The sequence below is a fragment of the Anomalospiza imberbis genome, chromosome 10, assembly GCF_031753505.1.
Source record: "Anomalospiza imberbis isolate Cuckoo-Finch-1a 21T00152 chromosome 10, ASM3175350v1, whole genome shotgun sequence".
NCBI lineage: Eukaryota > Metazoa > Chordata > Aves > Passeriformes > Viduidae > Anomalospiza > Anomalospiza imberbis.
This window is the reverse complement of record NC_089690.1, coordinates 26230415-26247926: the sequence shown is the minus strand read 5'-3', so window position 1 is coordinate 26247926 and position 17512 is coordinate 26230415. Positions and strand designations below refer to the sequence as shown.

Here is a 17512-nt window from a genome sequence, read left to right as displayed (position 1 = left end):
ATTTGCTTCAGCAGGAATTGTTGAGTTGGCCTCAAATACAAGGGAAGTCTAATTTAGAAGTCTGTTATTAAAGTTATAATAGGGCAACACTGGAGGGCACAGAATGAGATTTCATCAGTTTAATTTATATTGATTTATGGAAACTTTGATTTGCTCCTTGCCTTCCCCATAACTCAGCTCACAAAGCAACCTGATTCTCTTGCATTCTATTTCCAACATTTCACAGGGCACAAACCGTTTGATTTCAGAAGCTAAGAAACCCACCACCTTCAGTTGCTATCGCTCAAGGGCCAGTTTAGTGTTTCTGCAGTCTCCACAGAGCACCAGGCCCACAGAAACACTGACTGAAGTGGTACCAGACAAAGGGTAAGGACAGGATTATGATGACAGCAGAGAGAAGCAGCTGGAGCAGAGAGGAAGACAATGCCAGGGAACAAGGTCAGTGTACGGCTTCTTACTTGTGAGGGGTCCTGTGGGAGATGCTGCAATTGACCCCCTCCCTCTGGCTGTGTCTCCTTCTCTAGCTTCCTTTTTTGATTCCTCTCCATCCAAACATCATCGAAGCTGAAGCACTTATAGAGGGGTTTGGGTCTCTTCCTCCTCCTCTCGGGGATCTCCTTGGCTTTTTCATCTGGAGCAAGGAAGGAGAGCCTGCGGGCTCTGCTCTCCAGGGTGGAGACAGGGCATGGTGGGACCCGGGGGGGACTCCTTTTGCGATGGGGAGCCCATTTCCTATTTGGCCTCTTTCCAGGTGCTGTTTGACATGGCTGTTTAGACTCCTGTTTTACACACTGCAGGTGAAAACACAGGGTTTGTTGGATGGAAATTTTGTTTGCTTCAAGTCAGTTTGAACAGAAGATGGCAAAGCCCTGTTACTCAGCCACAGAACTAGTCAGAAGAAAACACTTAGGAGCTGAAGCAGCAGCTCTGCTATCCTTTGAGGGTGCAAAATACACTCCCCGTGCCCAGGACAGTGCCCTGTTCATCCCTGTTTTAAATGGCATATCACACTGACATTCCACCAGGATTTAGGTCACTCTCTGTATAATATTGTTTACAAAGACAGACGATGATGTTTCTGAAAATAGAAAAAATGATCTCTTGTCTGTTTCTGGTTTTTCCAACTGTACTTCAGTTATACAATGTGAAAAGGCTTTGTAGGTCTGATATATTAAGCCCTGTGCTTCCTGATGTGCTCTTTACACTTTCCATTTTTATTTGTTTGATGCTGGGCCAAGAGTAAGAAATTGCACAGCTTTGCCCTTCACTCCCATTTGAGTGGTTGCACAAAATTACAGTTTTTATACTAGAACAACCTGAAATCAAGTGTGCCCTTAGGCAACCAGCTACTACTCCAGGTAGCATCAGTGTGAGATTCAATAATATTTAAGGTAGGAGATAACAACACTGGGGAATGAGTGAACTCAGGAGTCTCATGACAAAAAAAATCGTGTGTCCTGACAATAGTATCCATCCAGTTTCTTACAGATCACTTGAAGAACACAAATAAAACAACCCTCAAACTGTCACAGACACTTCCTATCTATTTTCAACTAACCAACAATTCCAGGTCAATTCTTCTTTGCCCCTTGTAAGACATGCCACAGTCTAGAAAAACTAGATTGTGTGAAAAAGGTGTTTTGTGCCTAATGCCACCTCACTGGACAGGAGCAAGGAGAACATGTGAATTCCAAACATGGGACATTTTAGGACAGTTTGCTCTTGTCTGCTGAGTAACACAATTATGCAAGTAAAATCGTGCCATGAACAGATTAATTAAACATGTAGTGAAGGGCCTGGCAGATGGGCAAACTGGTAATGGTTCTGTCTTGCTGTTTTCAGCATAAAATCCTTGTCCTGGAGGAAACCTGGAGAAATGTTAACCATTAGCAGGAAGTGAGAGAGGGGCTGGTGTGTGCTCCAGCAGGCACAGATGAGTTACTTACCTGAGTGGTAGCCAGAAGTGTCCAGGATGAGCTGATCCAGTGCAGTTTGGCACAGCACTAACACAGATAATGCTGACACAGCTACAGAAATACCTGGCTGGAGCTGGGGAATAAATGCAAATCCCCATCCTGGAGGGCACAATGGGAAGTGAGCTCAAGAGCTTCACCATTACAGATATGTTTTGCACTAATGTCTTTACTCATGTGGAACAGAAAAAGACTTTTCTTCAAATTCACCAATAAACTGAATTTTAGGATCTCTTTAGGAAGCAGCATACATAAGGAAGGCCATCCTTAGGGCCTTATAGATGCTTATAGATGATAATTATTTTGGAAAGACTTAACACTGCAAATGTACTTTGCCCAGTGTCTGTTGTATTTTCAGAAATTCCTGAAAATACAGCTTTGCTTAAAAAATTCAGGGTGCAATTCTACTTCATTTCACAATGTCATGAAAAGGTAAATAAATAAATCTCTATCTATTTTAATAGATTTGATGTTGTGTTTTGAAAGCTGGGACATTTGCATTAATTTCTAAGCTCCAGCTGCATTTGTCCAATTTCAGATATCATATTCTGCAACTTCCAGAAGAATCAAGAAAATGAAACTGTTTTTATATGTCTTAGATACCATTTAAATTTTTATGGTTTTCTTTGAATAATTTAATCTGGCAATCAATTTAAGTAATTATTAATTTGCCCCTAATGCTTACATTATAGCATGTAGACTTTCCTTTTCAAGGATTTACACATGCCTTATCTCTACACTCTTTTCTAGATGTTCTTTTAAGCTGTAATTTACAGGTCAATGATTTTATTCATCCTCTGAGAGACTTCATCTGTTGACAGTGTGTATAGTCCAAGTCTCTTGCTTTTTCCTAGGCTGCAGTCTCTTGTTTGGAATGCAGTGTGCAGTATTAAGTTTGTAGGTTAAGCTGGTGCCCATGAAACAAAAGATTTTCAAATAAAGCTAAGCACAGAAGGGAATAAAGCTAATTCTCTTCCCCTTTCCCCCCCTGGAATTCTGATACTACAGCTCTCACTTCTTATACTGCCACCCAAACACTCCTTTGGATTCCAGACAGCTTTAGAGAAAAAACCCAAGCCAATCAACCAAAACACTTTCATTTGGGAATATGAGGAGAGGTTGAGAGAGCTGGGTTTATTCAAGCTGATAAGAGGGCACTAAAGGCAGTGTAAGAGCAGTCACCAATAATTTTGTATTTGCATGGATAATGGAACCAAGCTCTTCTCAGTAGTGCCAGAGAATGCCACAAGACAGTGGCCAGAAAATACAGTTAGGAAAGTTCTTGTTGGGCATTAGGAAAAAAAATTCTCAAGGGCTATGTTTCCCAGAGAGGCAGTGAAACCTTCAGCAATGGAGGTTTTCAAGACTTGGCTAGATAAAGCAATGGTTCTGCCTATCTTTGTTTCTATACAAAAAATAGAGAGTTTCTATAAAAACGTATGGAGAAAGGGCAGGATAAGACCATCTTGGAGGGTATCTTAAAGGCTTAATGTAAGCTGAGATGTGAGAGGCAAAAGGCAACAGCAGCAAAAGCTGTACGAGGCTCATTTGAGTTGAACACAAGCAGCCCTCTGCTGTTATGAACTGATCAAGCAGTTCCAGATTAATGAACCCTCTGAAAATTGTCTGCTTTGGGTATGCAAAACTTCATGCACTCTCTCAAGTGCCACTTTTGACAATCTGCTCAAAAAAATTATTCTTCCATTTCTTAATGTCAAAACTTATCAGTAATAATGCTGAAAAAGTAGCATGGTCAAGGCATGTTCTGGGATCTCAGTTACAGCTCAGTCTCAGTCACTCTGGGGGGTTGTGCTTAGCCACTGAAAGAGACTCCTAAGCTCCCAGCCACTTACAACTTGGGAAATCCTCTCTGGGATTAAAAGCCTACTGATGGAGGAAGTCTCTGCTTTTAGAGGTCTCTGCCAATAATGAAATTCCTACTGAAGATGCAATCTGTCATATGAGATTCAGCCTGTGCAAAGGATTTAATGTGTTACCTGGATTAGAACAAAATACAACGTGAAAAGGAGACAAGGAGAACCTGACCCTACAGTTTGGGGTTTTTTCCTGTCTGCTGTAGAAAAGGCAAAAGAGGACTTCTAGTAGCAACCAAAAGGTACTTGTGGTGACTGCAAAAGACACATGGTACTTCAAAAGACAGCTACTCATTGTCTAAAGAAAGTGATTTTACTTCTTAAAAAGTGACTGCTAGCCATAGGACTTGATATCTTTGTTACCTTTCACAATGAGAAATTTATTTACTATGCACCAGTTACAAGGCTTAATTCTGCCTTAAGATGGGTAAAATCCAGCTTAAAACTGGAGATGAACAGAGGGTGATGTCTGTACAATCTTTAATGGTGTTGGGATTGCTCCATTCCTTTGGGTTTTTGTAGCAAATCCTCCCTTTAAGAGTGCATCAATTCATACAGTCTTGAAACGGAAACAGAAAGAATGAGTAGTGCTACCTATCTTAGACCAAGAGGAATATTTATGCACTCATCTAACCAACAAGCTATTGAGCCATTGAAGAGTTTCATTGGAATTCCTAAACCATAGTAAAGCAAAAGACTGCAAACCCAACCACTCCCTGATCATTCCCTGACAACAACTCACCTCATCTGGGAGCATGTCACTAATGGAAGAAGCTGTATTTAAGCTGATCTGGGATTGACTGCTTATGCCACTGTCATCCCTCTGGAAGTCGTCCAACGAATGTAAGAGACTTCCTCTGGGTTTCAGTGTCTTCGGTCTCTCAGGAGCCTCCAGACTGCTTTCCACTCCAGAGCTGTTCCCAAGAGAGATCATAGAAGCGGCACATGCTCGCCCAGGATAACGCAAGTTCTTGTGCTGAGAAGTGGATCGTGAGCTCTGAGGTTTGGGACTCATGGGCCTACAAGGCATGTCTTTACCATCAGAGCTGGAGAGCTGGGGACATGATGGACTTGACTGACTAAATGCCAACTGCGAGTCAGTGGGGCTAAATGGAGATTTCATCCAGTATTCCTCTAGAGAAGTATTTAAACTGTTGCTCAGAGCCTCCTGCTGTTCATCACAGTCTGAACTCTGTGAGTATCTGATACCCAAGTCGTGGGACTGTATTCGTCTTCTCCATATACGTGCAGGTAAAGAGACATCAACAGGCTCCACAGAGCTGTCAAAATAGTTGGAATTTGTTAAGGAGCCATTATCTGTTTCTGTTTTTAAAAAAGTGTGTCCACTGGAACTATGCTGTCGCTCCACTGGTGTTAACACGTGGCCACCAGTTGCATTCAGACTCTCCTGTGTGGATGATAAACTTACTAAGACAGGTCTTTTTAGTCCATCTGCCTCCTTGCTTTTTAGGAAAGCTTTCCAGGCACTCTGGCGAAGTTTGGCTTTCTCCTTTTCATTTTTCACTGATGCTTTTGAGCTTTGCTCAGTGTTTTCCTTTTCTGGGCATTTGGACTCAAATAAGCTTGAGAGGGATTTGTGTGCCAAGGCCAACCTTGTCCTGAACTTCTTACCCTCAGGGGTTTTGTTTCTTTTGTGTTCATTTTCAGGGAATGATTTTCTAATCCCTGAATTCTCCACAGGTTCACTGTCATTGTTTTCAGATGAACCTGAAACTTGTCGATCTGCATCTTCCATCAGTATCCGACCAGAGCCAGAGGCCTTCCTCAGGCTTAATCTGTTGAAAAATCCTGCAGGTCTCTCATAAAATAAATCATCATCATCGGAGTACTCAGAGGTGTAGCTTTCCTTCCTGTGGAAGACTAAACCAGAAGAACAACTTTTGAATGACAGTAAACTTGCAGTGTCTTCATCATCTTTCCCAATATCCAGTTCTTCCATCTTTGCCTTGCTGCCAAAGATAATGCTGCTTCCCTGATTTTCCCATGAGGCAGGCTTAGTTTTCTTGAAAGATGTCATTTTTGGGAATACTAAAAACCTGGAAGCTTTTCCGCTATTCTCATTCTTTGTTGGCTTTTGTACAGCTTTATGAAGACTGCTGTTACTCCCCAGGATGTGGGACGAGTTCTCATCCAGTTCCTCGCTGTTAGTGCTGCAGGTACTTACACTGTCGAGGCTCAGCATGAAAGTGCTGTGGGTTACCTTGTTCAGAGACTCATCAAAGACATCAGACACATCCAGACTGACTGCACTGTCTTTCCTGGGGCTAGAGGTGTCTCCTACAGGAAAACCCTCCTTTCCTTCCCTAGGAGAGGGTTCTTCACAAATACCTGTTTCTTCCTTTGAGCCATTACAGATTTCCTTTCCTTGCCTGCCTACTGCTTGTCCAGAGACCATGCTGGGACCTTGAAGTCTGACACCAGCACCATCTCCCTGCCACAAACTGCTTACACTGCTGCTCATTTCCACTGTCACTGCCCTGGTAATATTCAAACTTTCCTCTGTGCTTCGACGTGCTTTGAATTCCTCTTCCTTAGACACCTGATCATCGCTTCTTCCAGGGTTTCTAAAGCCTGACTTTCCTAACTGTTCTGTCCTTAATTCAAAACCCCTCTTTGTTCTGCAGGGCTCTTCCTCAAAGGCCATCACACCACTTCTACCCTGTGATTTTGCACTGCTGGGCCTTTCAAGGCTGACACCAACACCATGTCCCTGGCACACACTGCTTACACTGCTGCTGGTTTCCAGTGTCACTGCACTAGTCACCAGTGCCCCTGCCCTGCAGGGCTCGTCCTCAGAGAGCCTCACACCTCCTCCACTGGGGGATTTTATAAATGATTTTTCACATGGATCTGCTAGACTTTCTGCAATAAGTGTATCAGTGCCCTTCTCACCGCTTCCACTGGGGGATTTTATGAGTGATTTTTCACATGGATCTATCTGAATTTCTGCAGTAAGTGTATCACTACCTAGTGGTACAGCAACATTCCTGAATTCCAATTTTGCACTTGCTACTGCGGAATTACTACAAGTGAACCCTAAGGATGAAACTGCTTCTGTTTTCCCTCTTTTCTGTTCTGAAATTTCTGGTTTTACTTCAGCTGTATCCGTAGCAGAGAGTATCTCTGCACTGCCAGGAATGGGGTGAGTGGCCAGAATTAGTTCTTCACAGTTCCAGCTTTCACTCAGAACTCTCTCTGGCTCGCCATGAGCTTTACTGACAGTATGAAGAGACAGCAAATCCTTGCTCACTACATTTCCCAATGTTTCAGCTACCACTTCAGTAGGAAGGTTATCATCCAGTGTTTTGGATTGTAATTCTTTCTCCTCTACAGAGACCATAATTAGGGCAGGCTTTAATTCTGGAGTAGCCATTAAATCCCTTCCCTGCCTTATATAATCAGATCTGGGAGTCCTTTCAACAGCAAAGACACTCTCTTCATCCTTTCCTTTATGAGTAGGATGTTCATTTGTTCCTAGTTCTGAGTGACTCCTTAAGGCACCAGTTTTGCAACTTGCATTTTGCTGCGCTGACTCTCTGTGCTCTGCCCCTCTGTCACTGCCATCTGGTTGTGTTGCAGTTTCCAGGACTTTCCAACCAAAGCCAAGATCAGAAGAATCATCAGCCCATCTTTCTCCTGCCACAATCTCCGTATCTGACAGCTCAGATTCAAGGCCATTCTCCTTCAAATGTTTGTGCTGTATTCCACTACTGGAAACACAGTTTACAGAACAGTCACAGTCTCTGCTTTCCACACCAGCAGGAACACCTGCATGTGAAGCTGCAGGGCTCTCAGTGTCACCAGTGTCCGATTCAACATCAATATCACATGGGAATCTGCTTGCTTCCAGATCTCTTTCAGCTTTGTACTCATTGTTTTGTGTCAGTTCCTCAGCGCTTATGATCCCTGGATCACAATCCAGGGAAGAGGATGGCTCCTTTTGGTTTGGATTGTCCTCACAAGCATTACTCCATGTTAAGCTGTCAGCACAAGTAGCAGCTGGCTCGGGGCTAAGGCCACATGTCTCTGATTTAGAGTGCAAATAATCAATGCACTGGGGAGAGGCTGCTGGTTGGGAAACCTGACACACCTTTGAGTCTGTGTCAGTATCAAGAAGAGATCTTTTTATGCCAAACTGGCCCTCTATTTCTATAGCCTTTTCAGGGCTTACAGTTACCCTTCCTAAGTTTTTCCAAGTGTATTCAAAATCCAGCTCTTGAAGATGTAATCTGGAACATGACCATCTAAATTTGTCTGTTGGGTGAATACGGCTCATAACACATTCTGTCTCCCTTTGAGCACTGATATTTTCAGGTGCACTGTGCCATGCTTTACTTCCTGTAATCTCTGACCTTGTGTGTGGTAGCCAAGGTTTTGGGTTGAAGCAGCTCTGACAGAGGAGTGAATCTGATGTCAGCATGGTCTCTGTACTTCCATGTTTTATCCTTTTATCTGAAGTGTTCTCACTGTCAGCTGAATTCCTCCTGCTGCATTTTATACTGGACATAGACTCTAATTCACACTTACAGTCAGATGTCTCAGTGTCACTTTTACAGTTTGGCCCATTTGTTTCAAAATGAAGATTAGGCAAACTACAGCTTGGTGCTGCATCTGACCGGAAGGAAAACTGCTGTACCTCAGGAAAAGTCAAACAACTTTCTGAGTTCGCTTTGAAACAGGCAATGCTAAATACTGCAGGGTGTTCCTTCAGTCTTGCAACATCGTTTTCTGTAAGCACTGAGTTGGTAGAGGACTGCACTTCTCTGCTTTCTAACTCTGCCTTACTCTGCAGTGCTGTTATAGAATTTCTCTTTGCCTGTGATAAAATGCTCTCTTCATAGACTTGGCTCTCTGGGATGGAAATATCACTGGACAACGTCAGCTCTTCATCACCCAATTCTTCACCCTCTAACTCTGCAAACTGGATGCAAAATTCAGTTTTGCTTGGTGCTTCTTTTATTTTGGAGGACAATTCCAGATGCATGTGCTGGGTGAACTCTGGTTGCCTGGAGCTCTTCAGTTCATGGAAGGTTTCTGCCTTTTCTTTGGGAAGATTGCAGCACAGGGGTTTTTTTTCAGTTAACAGAGAGTTTGAATCCAAGCAAGCATTCCCAGTTATGTCACTGGAAAGGGATTCTGTGTCTGATGCACTCTCATAAGGCTCAGTTTTTACATCTGACAAAGATCCACTCTGATGTGACACGGTTTCAAAATAATCTTCATCTGTTTCTTGGCTGGATCCACGGACCTCCAGCTCAGTTGTGCTTGGGGTAGAACTCAGATCGTCTTCAAACTCTCCTTCACTGATGTAGTTTTCAACTGGCTGTGGGGTCTGTGAATAAACAAAAAAGAATGATTTAGCAATGACATCCCACACAGCAGAGTAACATGAACTATTATTAGAAAAGGGACTACAGAACACAATTAATGCAATACATACTGATGTCTTTGCAAGTTATACTCGATGTCTTACTTCTTTATGGTCCTGAGGTCTTTCTATTTCTTGCTTCCTCTTTTTTTCTTTAATGTTTCTTAATTAACCCTTTTTTCATTTTCATAGGTAATTATGCAGAGGCCAAAATTTTACTTTTGGCCATATCTTTCATAGGCCATTACCAAAACACTTTTCACATTCAAATACATCAAACGGAAAGTATCCCTTGCCAGTAGATGTAGAAACTCCAATGAATACATCTTCAAATCTGGGGAGGAGGCTTATGTGAAAAACCAGGGAAGTAATTACTAGTGTCTGCATTACAGAAATGTGGCATACATATATACAGAATAACTGCACTTGAGTAATCAGATATTACCCGGACCAAAACTTGAACCAAAGGTGAAAAAACCTTATACCAGCAGCACTAAACGGATCAGTTATCAGAGCACATCCAAATCATTGGCTCTGAGCAGAAGGATTAAAACCACACTCTCAGTATTAGGAAATGTTTTTGTCACAGACAGCTGACCCTGGGACAGCCTCAGTCTTCTTTTCTTCAACAGAAGTCTGGACATTTCTCAACTTTGAAGCAGAAAATGAAGTCACAGCAAAGTGTCTTCAAAGTTTCCTGAGGTAAAAATTGTACTTTCTATCTGTCAGCTTCAGGTTCAGCTATTGTCAGAAGTTCTACAAACACACCCAACTGAGATATTTGGCTGATTTCAGCTTCAGTCCACTCATATCTAGAATGAGATGTCACATAAATATAGATGGCAGCCTTTAACCCTAATGCTGGATGTTTCTTTACACAGGTTTTGGTGACAGTCCTCATAAGAATGATTGCCATATTTTTAAATCTGAAAACTGAGATAATGAACAACGAAAGACTTTTCTAAAAAACAAACAAACAAACAAACAAAATTAAAAAGCAGCACAGCAAAGCAAAAAAACAAACAAACAAACAAAAAAAAAACACCACGAGTGAATGGCATCCATCAAACTAGAACACAAGATCCTTTAGCCTGAGATGCACATCACATTCACCAGGGTACTTTGTCACAGAGGAAGTGTGAGTCCTCATATGGGAAGACAAATTGCAAATCACATCAAAGAATGTGTCACAGAGTTTCTGATTTTAGACTCCAAAACATAGCATGTAAATTGGAAAAAGAAAGACACAAGAGTTATTTCCAAATGAGAATTTCTCAATAAGAAGAATTTTCTCTTGGCCGGAGAAGGAAAATAGAAATTGAATGGAGGAGGCAAGGGAGAGAATTCAGTACTTCAAAACAAGTCCAAAAATCACTTCTGAACCTGATCAAATTGCGCTGCAGTGGCAACACAAGTCACATAACCAGCAGAGCAACGTCCTTTACTGTGTGCAATCAGTAACACATGTAAATGAGGACCTCCAATAATGGCAAATGCTAGTGTGCCCGGGACAGGAGTGACCAGCAGTGAGCAGCACAGAGCAGCATTTCACAGTGGGAGCAGTTGGCTCACACAGCAGTGAGTGCAGCAGCAGCTGCTCAGCAGTACCAGCTCTGCCTCCTCACCACTGTTCTGAACACAAACTTTCAGACAGCAAGAAACTAAGATTAAAATTATTCAGGCAAGTAGAAGCAAAGTAATGAAGATGGCAAACTGTACTCAAGGATAATTATGAATTAAATTGCAAAAAAAAATAGGGCAGAAATATCTTATACTCCATCTGTAATTCCAAACATAGCTATGTCAGGATATTAATGCTGTGACCCCTCCCAAATTCATTATTTTTAATGGGTATAATACAAAATTATGCATTTAAAGCAGAAACAGAGGCCCCACAATTGCTTCCACAACTTGTGGGAAATAAGGAAACAACTTCTAGGTATGAAGGGCACCAAGTAACCCCAACCAGCAGTCTTGCACTGAGCCCAGGACTGAACACAAGCCCCAGTGCTGCTGAGGATGGAGCCAGTGCCAGGATGAGCCTGGCAGGGCCAAGTCTACCAGATGGAGCCTGGGATGGAGCTCCCCTGTGGAGCAAGAGGACGTGGAAGTTTCGGTTTCCACCAAGTCTAGCCAAGTCCTCTGCCTAAGAGAGAGGCCTAGAGCTCACCTTTGGTAGATCTGACATTCATGAGCTCACTGAACTTCCCCTAATGCCCAGGGAAGGAATCACTACTGGGACAACAACCTGCATTTTGTACCTTCTGCAGGTCTCAGTGTCTGTGGGAGCCCAGATTTTGCTCTGACCATGTGCTCTGTGGTTTAATTTTCTCCCAACCTGTAGTGTGTGTATTTCATTAGGGTTTCTGGGACTACTTCTCATGTTTTTTTTACTGGGATTTTCCTGTAGAAATTGAGTTTAAAGGACTCAGTCAGAGCAGAAGGGGAGGTTTACAATGGGCTCTGATGTAGTCCTGTGCTCCCAACACAATCACAGGCTTGGGAACTGAGTATTTGTGCAGCAGTGATTCTCAGCAAGGCTGCCCATTAGACAACAGCCCTTGTGCCTTTAATTTTCATGAGATTACACTGCGAGTATCAAAAGACCAATTATGGCTCTTTCTTGGGAAGAATTCTTGAGAAAACCCTCATCACCCATGGACAGAGTTGCTTGTTTATACATCTCTTCAATCTCAGAGCAGATAAACATTTGGAAGAAAAGGGCCTGGAATAAATGTGAAAAATTAGTACTGAAATAAGGCTTTCACACCTCACAAACAATGCACAAAACACAGAAAAGCTCCCCTGACTGCTTTTCTCTTGCATATCTTTTACCATCTCTGAAATGTGCCAAGAAAATAGGATGAAATTGAAGTTACAGATCTATCTTGCTGTTATTACATGTAGCCATATATAATCATGTCAAACTAAAGTCACCAGAAAAATAAACCTTGTGACTTTGATGTGTGAAGACCTTTATCTCCATAAAATAAGATACCTCCCATCCAGGTTGCCCTCATATGTGACATTTGCTCCCATGGGCCAAGTCACTCTTGTCTTCTGAACACGTTTCATTTGGTAGGAAAGTCAGGTATCATTTTTTTCTGTAGATCAGATTTGATATTTGAATATTTTTCTCACACAATATTATATTGCAGCAATAGTGAGTTTCTCAGATATTGTGTCTCCCTAATTTTCTCTGCCTAACACTTGGCAGGAGAGGTTGAACAGAAAATTGTATTACTTCAACTCGTCTTTCAGTGAAGAATTTTATCCTTAATTTTCACAACCACAAAAATAATCTGACAATTTAGATGGCTTTTGCTTTTACTTTGGATGCAAGTTCCCTAAGCAAGTCTGACTTGCTTTCCCACTAACTTGGACCTGACCCTACTTATCACCTCATTTCCAGGTCAAGGAACATCAGAACAGTTTTTCCCTCAAGTCAAGACAATATGAAAGCATTTCCAGTTGATATTTCAGGATCCAGACAATTGTTTTCTCCACAGGTGATGGTAACAACTCTTGAGTTGCTATCAATATACATTTGCTAAATCTTCATTCACACCTTGTTTGACTGAAAGGCACAGCCCAGTGTGCTTTGATTTGCAATGGGATGAGACTAAAATGCAGCTCCCCTTTACAGGTGAGAGAAAGCCACTTGTCCTCTGTGCTCAGTGCTTGCACAGCAGGGAAATTCCCAGGACAGGGAGGAGGGAATCATTTACAGGCGGTCTCATCCTGCAGAGTGCTCTGAACTCTGCCACGTAAAAAGCAGGGAAGGGGAGAAAGATAGACAGAACTAGTGAACAAAAGTGTTCCTTTCACTGCAATATAAGGTTGCTAATACAGCTGCTTCAGTTTTCAGCTGTAATGTTGTGTAAGGTCACTTGTATTGGTTTGACTTGGGTCATGTATGTTTGAAAAATAATGGAATTACTGAAATGACTGAGTGTCTGGAACTCCTCCTCGGCTTCCCAGGGATCCTGATTCAGTTAAATTCTTAACTTTCCATGATAGCTAAACAGTTAATATTCTAACATGGTAGCGTGAAACTCATCCAGCCTCTGTGTAATGAGAGCTGTGAAAAGCTGGGATTTGTCTACAGCCATGTAGGGACTTAAGTGGCCTTGGGGTTTGAAAAGTGCTGGTCACAGAACTGTTATTGTCATTATGGATATTCTGAGCTGAGGGCACGGATGAAAAAAACAAAGGTGTGTTCAGTACCAGGACAGAAACAGCATTTGAAATACCCAGTTTCTCCTTTTTGTGACTTTGATACAGCTCTGTTCTGAAAGGGACAGTCTTGGAGAGAGAGGGAGGAGTCTGGCCTCAGGGCCCTGGTCTCTCCAGCTGGGCTAGCAAAGGTTGCCCAAGATAATGTTATTTCTAGGATGTTACTTGGATGTTCACCAGCTGGAAATGCCTCAAAAGATCTAAGACCATCAAGCCTTTCCAGAAGAACAGTCACAGAAATGGCTTTTCGTGAACTAAATTATGTTCTTGGATTTAAAGCAAACACGGCACAAAAAGTGTTCCCTTCACACAAAGTTTTGTCACAGAGGTCAGAAGTGGTTGCTGCCAATGATGGAACTGCCATCCCAAGGAACCAGTCACACCACCTCAGTCACCACAGAGCTATAACAAAAAAGCCCTCCACACGTATTTGGGGAAGAGATACATACCCAGAATTAATGGTCTCAATTTACCTACACTTTTCCACACTTAAGTAAATGCAAAGCCTGTCCAGAAATCCTTAAAGCAAATTGGATGCCAGTCAGGGGTAGGATTATACATGGTATAAAGAGACACAGGCCTACCTGAGGGGAACTTTGTGTGGCGAATGAATTTGCACGTTAAGATTTATTCTGTGTAGAGTAAACAAAATTGTTTGGGGGAGAGCCCTCCCACATGCCCAGAGTTGTGTTTTTCAGGGTTCACGTAACACAGAAGCACAAAACTTGAGAAAGGCTCTTAAATTAACGATGACACAACCACCCCTCAAAAAGCTGCCTCTGGGAAAGGACTTCAGACACAAGATGACAGTGGAGGGTACAGTGCAGTAGCTGCAACCCACCCCAAATCCCTCTGCACTGATCAACTGTGGCTGGAAAAATGACCTAGCAGAGTTTCAAATTAGAAACTACACAGAAAACATCATGTCAAATAGCCACAGAAAGTCCCTGAGGCTTCAAATTATCTTCCTGATCAAATCCAGATACCCAAGCTCTTTTCTTAAATTGTCTTTATTTACTGCTGCCTTGTAAAAACAAACCTTGTTACACTTAATGAGAAAGAAGTAGATTGAAAGACATTAACTTCAAACAAAACTTTTGTTTCTTAGTCAGCAGAAAACCACTTTTTCTGAATTGCCTGTCATTTCGGTGGGTATTACAGGTGCTGCAGATGTTTATAATGAGCAAGCCAGCATGAAGAAGAGCAGATGCAGCATTGTGCCTTGATGAGGACTGCTGAGCAGGGATGCTGTTGTCAGCAGAGGTTCTGAACCTTCAGACTGATCCTGCTCTCTGCATAAATGGCAATTTGACAGGCACTCTGAAAGGCACTAGAAATGAAAGCCTCTGCAGGTACTGGGGAAAGTGCTCTATAACCACTGAATGATGACATTTTCCTTGCAAAACATATTCAGTTTTTGATGCAGGACATGAACATTTGCATCTTAACTGCACAACAGGAAACAAAATTCACAGATGGATGAGAAAAGCAACTTCCCAGGAGGTTCTTGCTCCAGTGCAGATATGTATAGGCATCCAACAGTAATTTTGGCACTAAGCAGTTGGGTGACACAGATGTTTTGTTAATCATCTATGCAGAGCAATAGCACTGTTTGCAGGGCTCTCAATCTAAAGTGGCAGCATTTTTATATACAGAACCATTTATATATTAAGACAATAAAACAACATTTTCCACAAAATATGGATTTTTCATTGTTCCCGAGAGGTGCAGTTAAAAAAGCTCTCAAAGCCAGTTGTGTAGATTTGTAAGAACTTGCACTATGCTAATGACTCCTGGCCTGAGGAAACAACATGTGGACATCCACTGCATGTCCTGCTCTAGTTGTATTTAGTGCCTTCGCTGGAAAGCCTCCAAATGGTGAAGCAAGTCCAAAATCAGCAGGACTAGGTGAGCAAGGCTCTGGCAGCTACCATCACTCAAGCTGGTGGTGCCAGGCAAAGGGAGGAGGGAGCACTTGGATCCAATGGCAAAACAAGGCAAGAATCAGTGAAATATCTGAACATCATAACAGCACCATAACTCCAAAACTTCTCTGTGTTCCCATCACCAGCTGCAGCGCTCTGTTTCTGCTCAGAGCCCTGATTAACCTGGCCCCAGAGGTCACCTGTACCTCCACCACAGTGTTGTCATATGACGCTTGATCAGTGTAGGACTGCAAGAGCAGACAAGCACCCTAGGCAGTAGGTCTGCTGCACTCCACAGCTTCTCCAGTTCTGTTCAACAAGCCAACCCCGACATAGAGCTGGGAAAACTATAAAACCATTTTTATAGTGTTTTTATTAAAAAATACTTTTATAGCCCAAAGCCAAACCTGGCATCTCCCCCTTGACACTGCCACTCCTGCTGGCACACAGAGCTTAGCAGAAAAGCTGGCCAAGGTGTGGGGGATTCCCGAGTGTGGGATCTGGGAGCCATCTAGAGGTGCAGAGGCGCCTGGGCAGAGCCCTTTGTACAGACAAATACACACTGCCCCTAATAAACACAGGCTGCATTCCAGTGCCTCATCATCAAATCCCTCAGCTTTAGTTCCAGACAGGTAGGACTGCCCAGCAGATGAAGAGGTGAGGCAGTGAGGACGCATAAAGGTTTCCTGTGTTAAGCAGAAGATAAATGTGCAAGATAGGTTATTTGTACAAAATGTTTGCACAACACTGAAAAGTTCATGGCTCTCTGTGTCTTGTATCTGTGGTTTATTTCTTCCATTCAGTTTTACAAGGTGCAGTTTGCATCAGAAATACATTTTTTTTCATCAGTGCAGCAATATGAGACATAACTATTATGAAAATATTTGTAGATTTATTCTCACAAATTGACAGCTGATCTGTACCAAATGAAATCCTACATGTTAGCCATGGCACTAGCTATGTAGTGTCATTTCACTCTTGAAATGTAAAGTATCGACTGTATCAATAATTAATATTGTTACTGCTCTGAAATATAAAAAGATCATTTTTTGGTCAATATGGCAATATAATATGTCAAATAAAATTTGGAACACAGACAGCTAAAACTCAGACTCCAGCAGTTTCCCTGCTCTAGGACACAATCTGTGACCATTGCACTGCAACACTCCCTCTGCTGGCAAATCTCAAGGGAACATACTGCTTATTGCCTCTTTGTGCTTCTGCCTTCAACACATGGAAAGCTTATATTGTTAGATGGCTGGTCATCTTTTCATGAAAATTGAGATATATTTTGCTTGCCTTATAAAACCAGGTCAACTTTCCTGCTCACTCATGCCCTTTCTTTATTTTTGTTTTAATAGGGAAAAGCTCAGTACTGTCCCAGCAACAGATAATCACAAGTTTATGTAGAAGATAGAGTGTAAAGATATGAGCAGATAACATGGCTGCTCCCATAAAATGGGGGGCTAAGCCTCACTTTTTGTACTAAAAAGGAAATCTAACACACCTGGCCACAGGGAAGGTCCTGCCTCAGAGTCATGGAACAAATGTCCATCTGTCTCTGTGTGAATTTTACCATGAACCTTTCTGCAAGGCAGGTGCACATAGAGGAGGCTGAAGCTGTCTGGCAGAGGCACCACTCAGCTGTGCACAGACCAAAAGTCCTACCTAGAAACTGGGTGAATCCTCCTCCAAAGACAGGGCCCATGCTCTGCTCTGCAGCTCAGGAGCCTCAAGTACTGACATCTATCAAGTGGTGGAAGTTTGTACGCTCTCTAAAAGGTTATTCTGGCCTGCTCCTCTGCACTAAATGATCAAAACATCCATAGTTAGCTTCCCTTCAGAGTGTTCAAAGGCTTGACCCTTTAGCTGAGTGGGAATCCTAAGGATTCCTGGTGAAAAGAAATGGAGACTTCTGCTCTGGAAGACCAGGCAGCAAGTGCAGTGATGGTGTGTCCTTCCATGGTAACTCTACTGCAACTACATTTTTGTGACTACACTTTAGAATAGACATATTTACCTTTTCCAAACTCAATTCTTTCTTTCTTTTTTTTTCAGAGTGCTGTTGAGAATTTTTAGAAGAAATACTGACTTGAAAGAGTATAAAGACAGCAA

At 42.3% G+C, this 17512-nt stretch overlaps 1 protein-coding gene and 1 long non-coding RNA gene across 3 annotated transcripts in view; both read right to left on the bottom strand.

The window, feature by feature from the left end:
- The window catches only part of ARHGEF4 (Rho guanine nucleotide exchange factor 4), a 124090-nt gene extending 117382 nt beyond the window's left edge, over positions 1–6708 (bottom strand). The window contains exons 1-2 of the mRNA XM_068201373.1: positions 4590–6708; positions 459–791 (exon numbers count right to left, since the gene is read on the bottom strand). Coding sequence (XP_068057474.1) covers positions 459–791; positions 4590–6512 — 2256 coding nt within the window. The 5' untranslated portion in view covers positions 6513–6708. The remainder of the gene's footprint in view (positions 1–458; positions 792–4589) is intronic.
- A 563-nt stretch (positions 6709–7271) lies between these two features.
- Positions 7272–17512, bottom strand: part of LOC137480284 (uncharacterized) — a 92501-nt gene continuing 82260 nt past the window's right edge. For both annotated transcript variants that reach the window (XR_011002776.1, XR_011002777.1), the window contains one exon: positions 7272–9200. This is a non-coding gene — a long non-coding RNA (uncharacterized lncRNA). The remainder of the gene's footprint in view (positions 9201–17512) is intronic.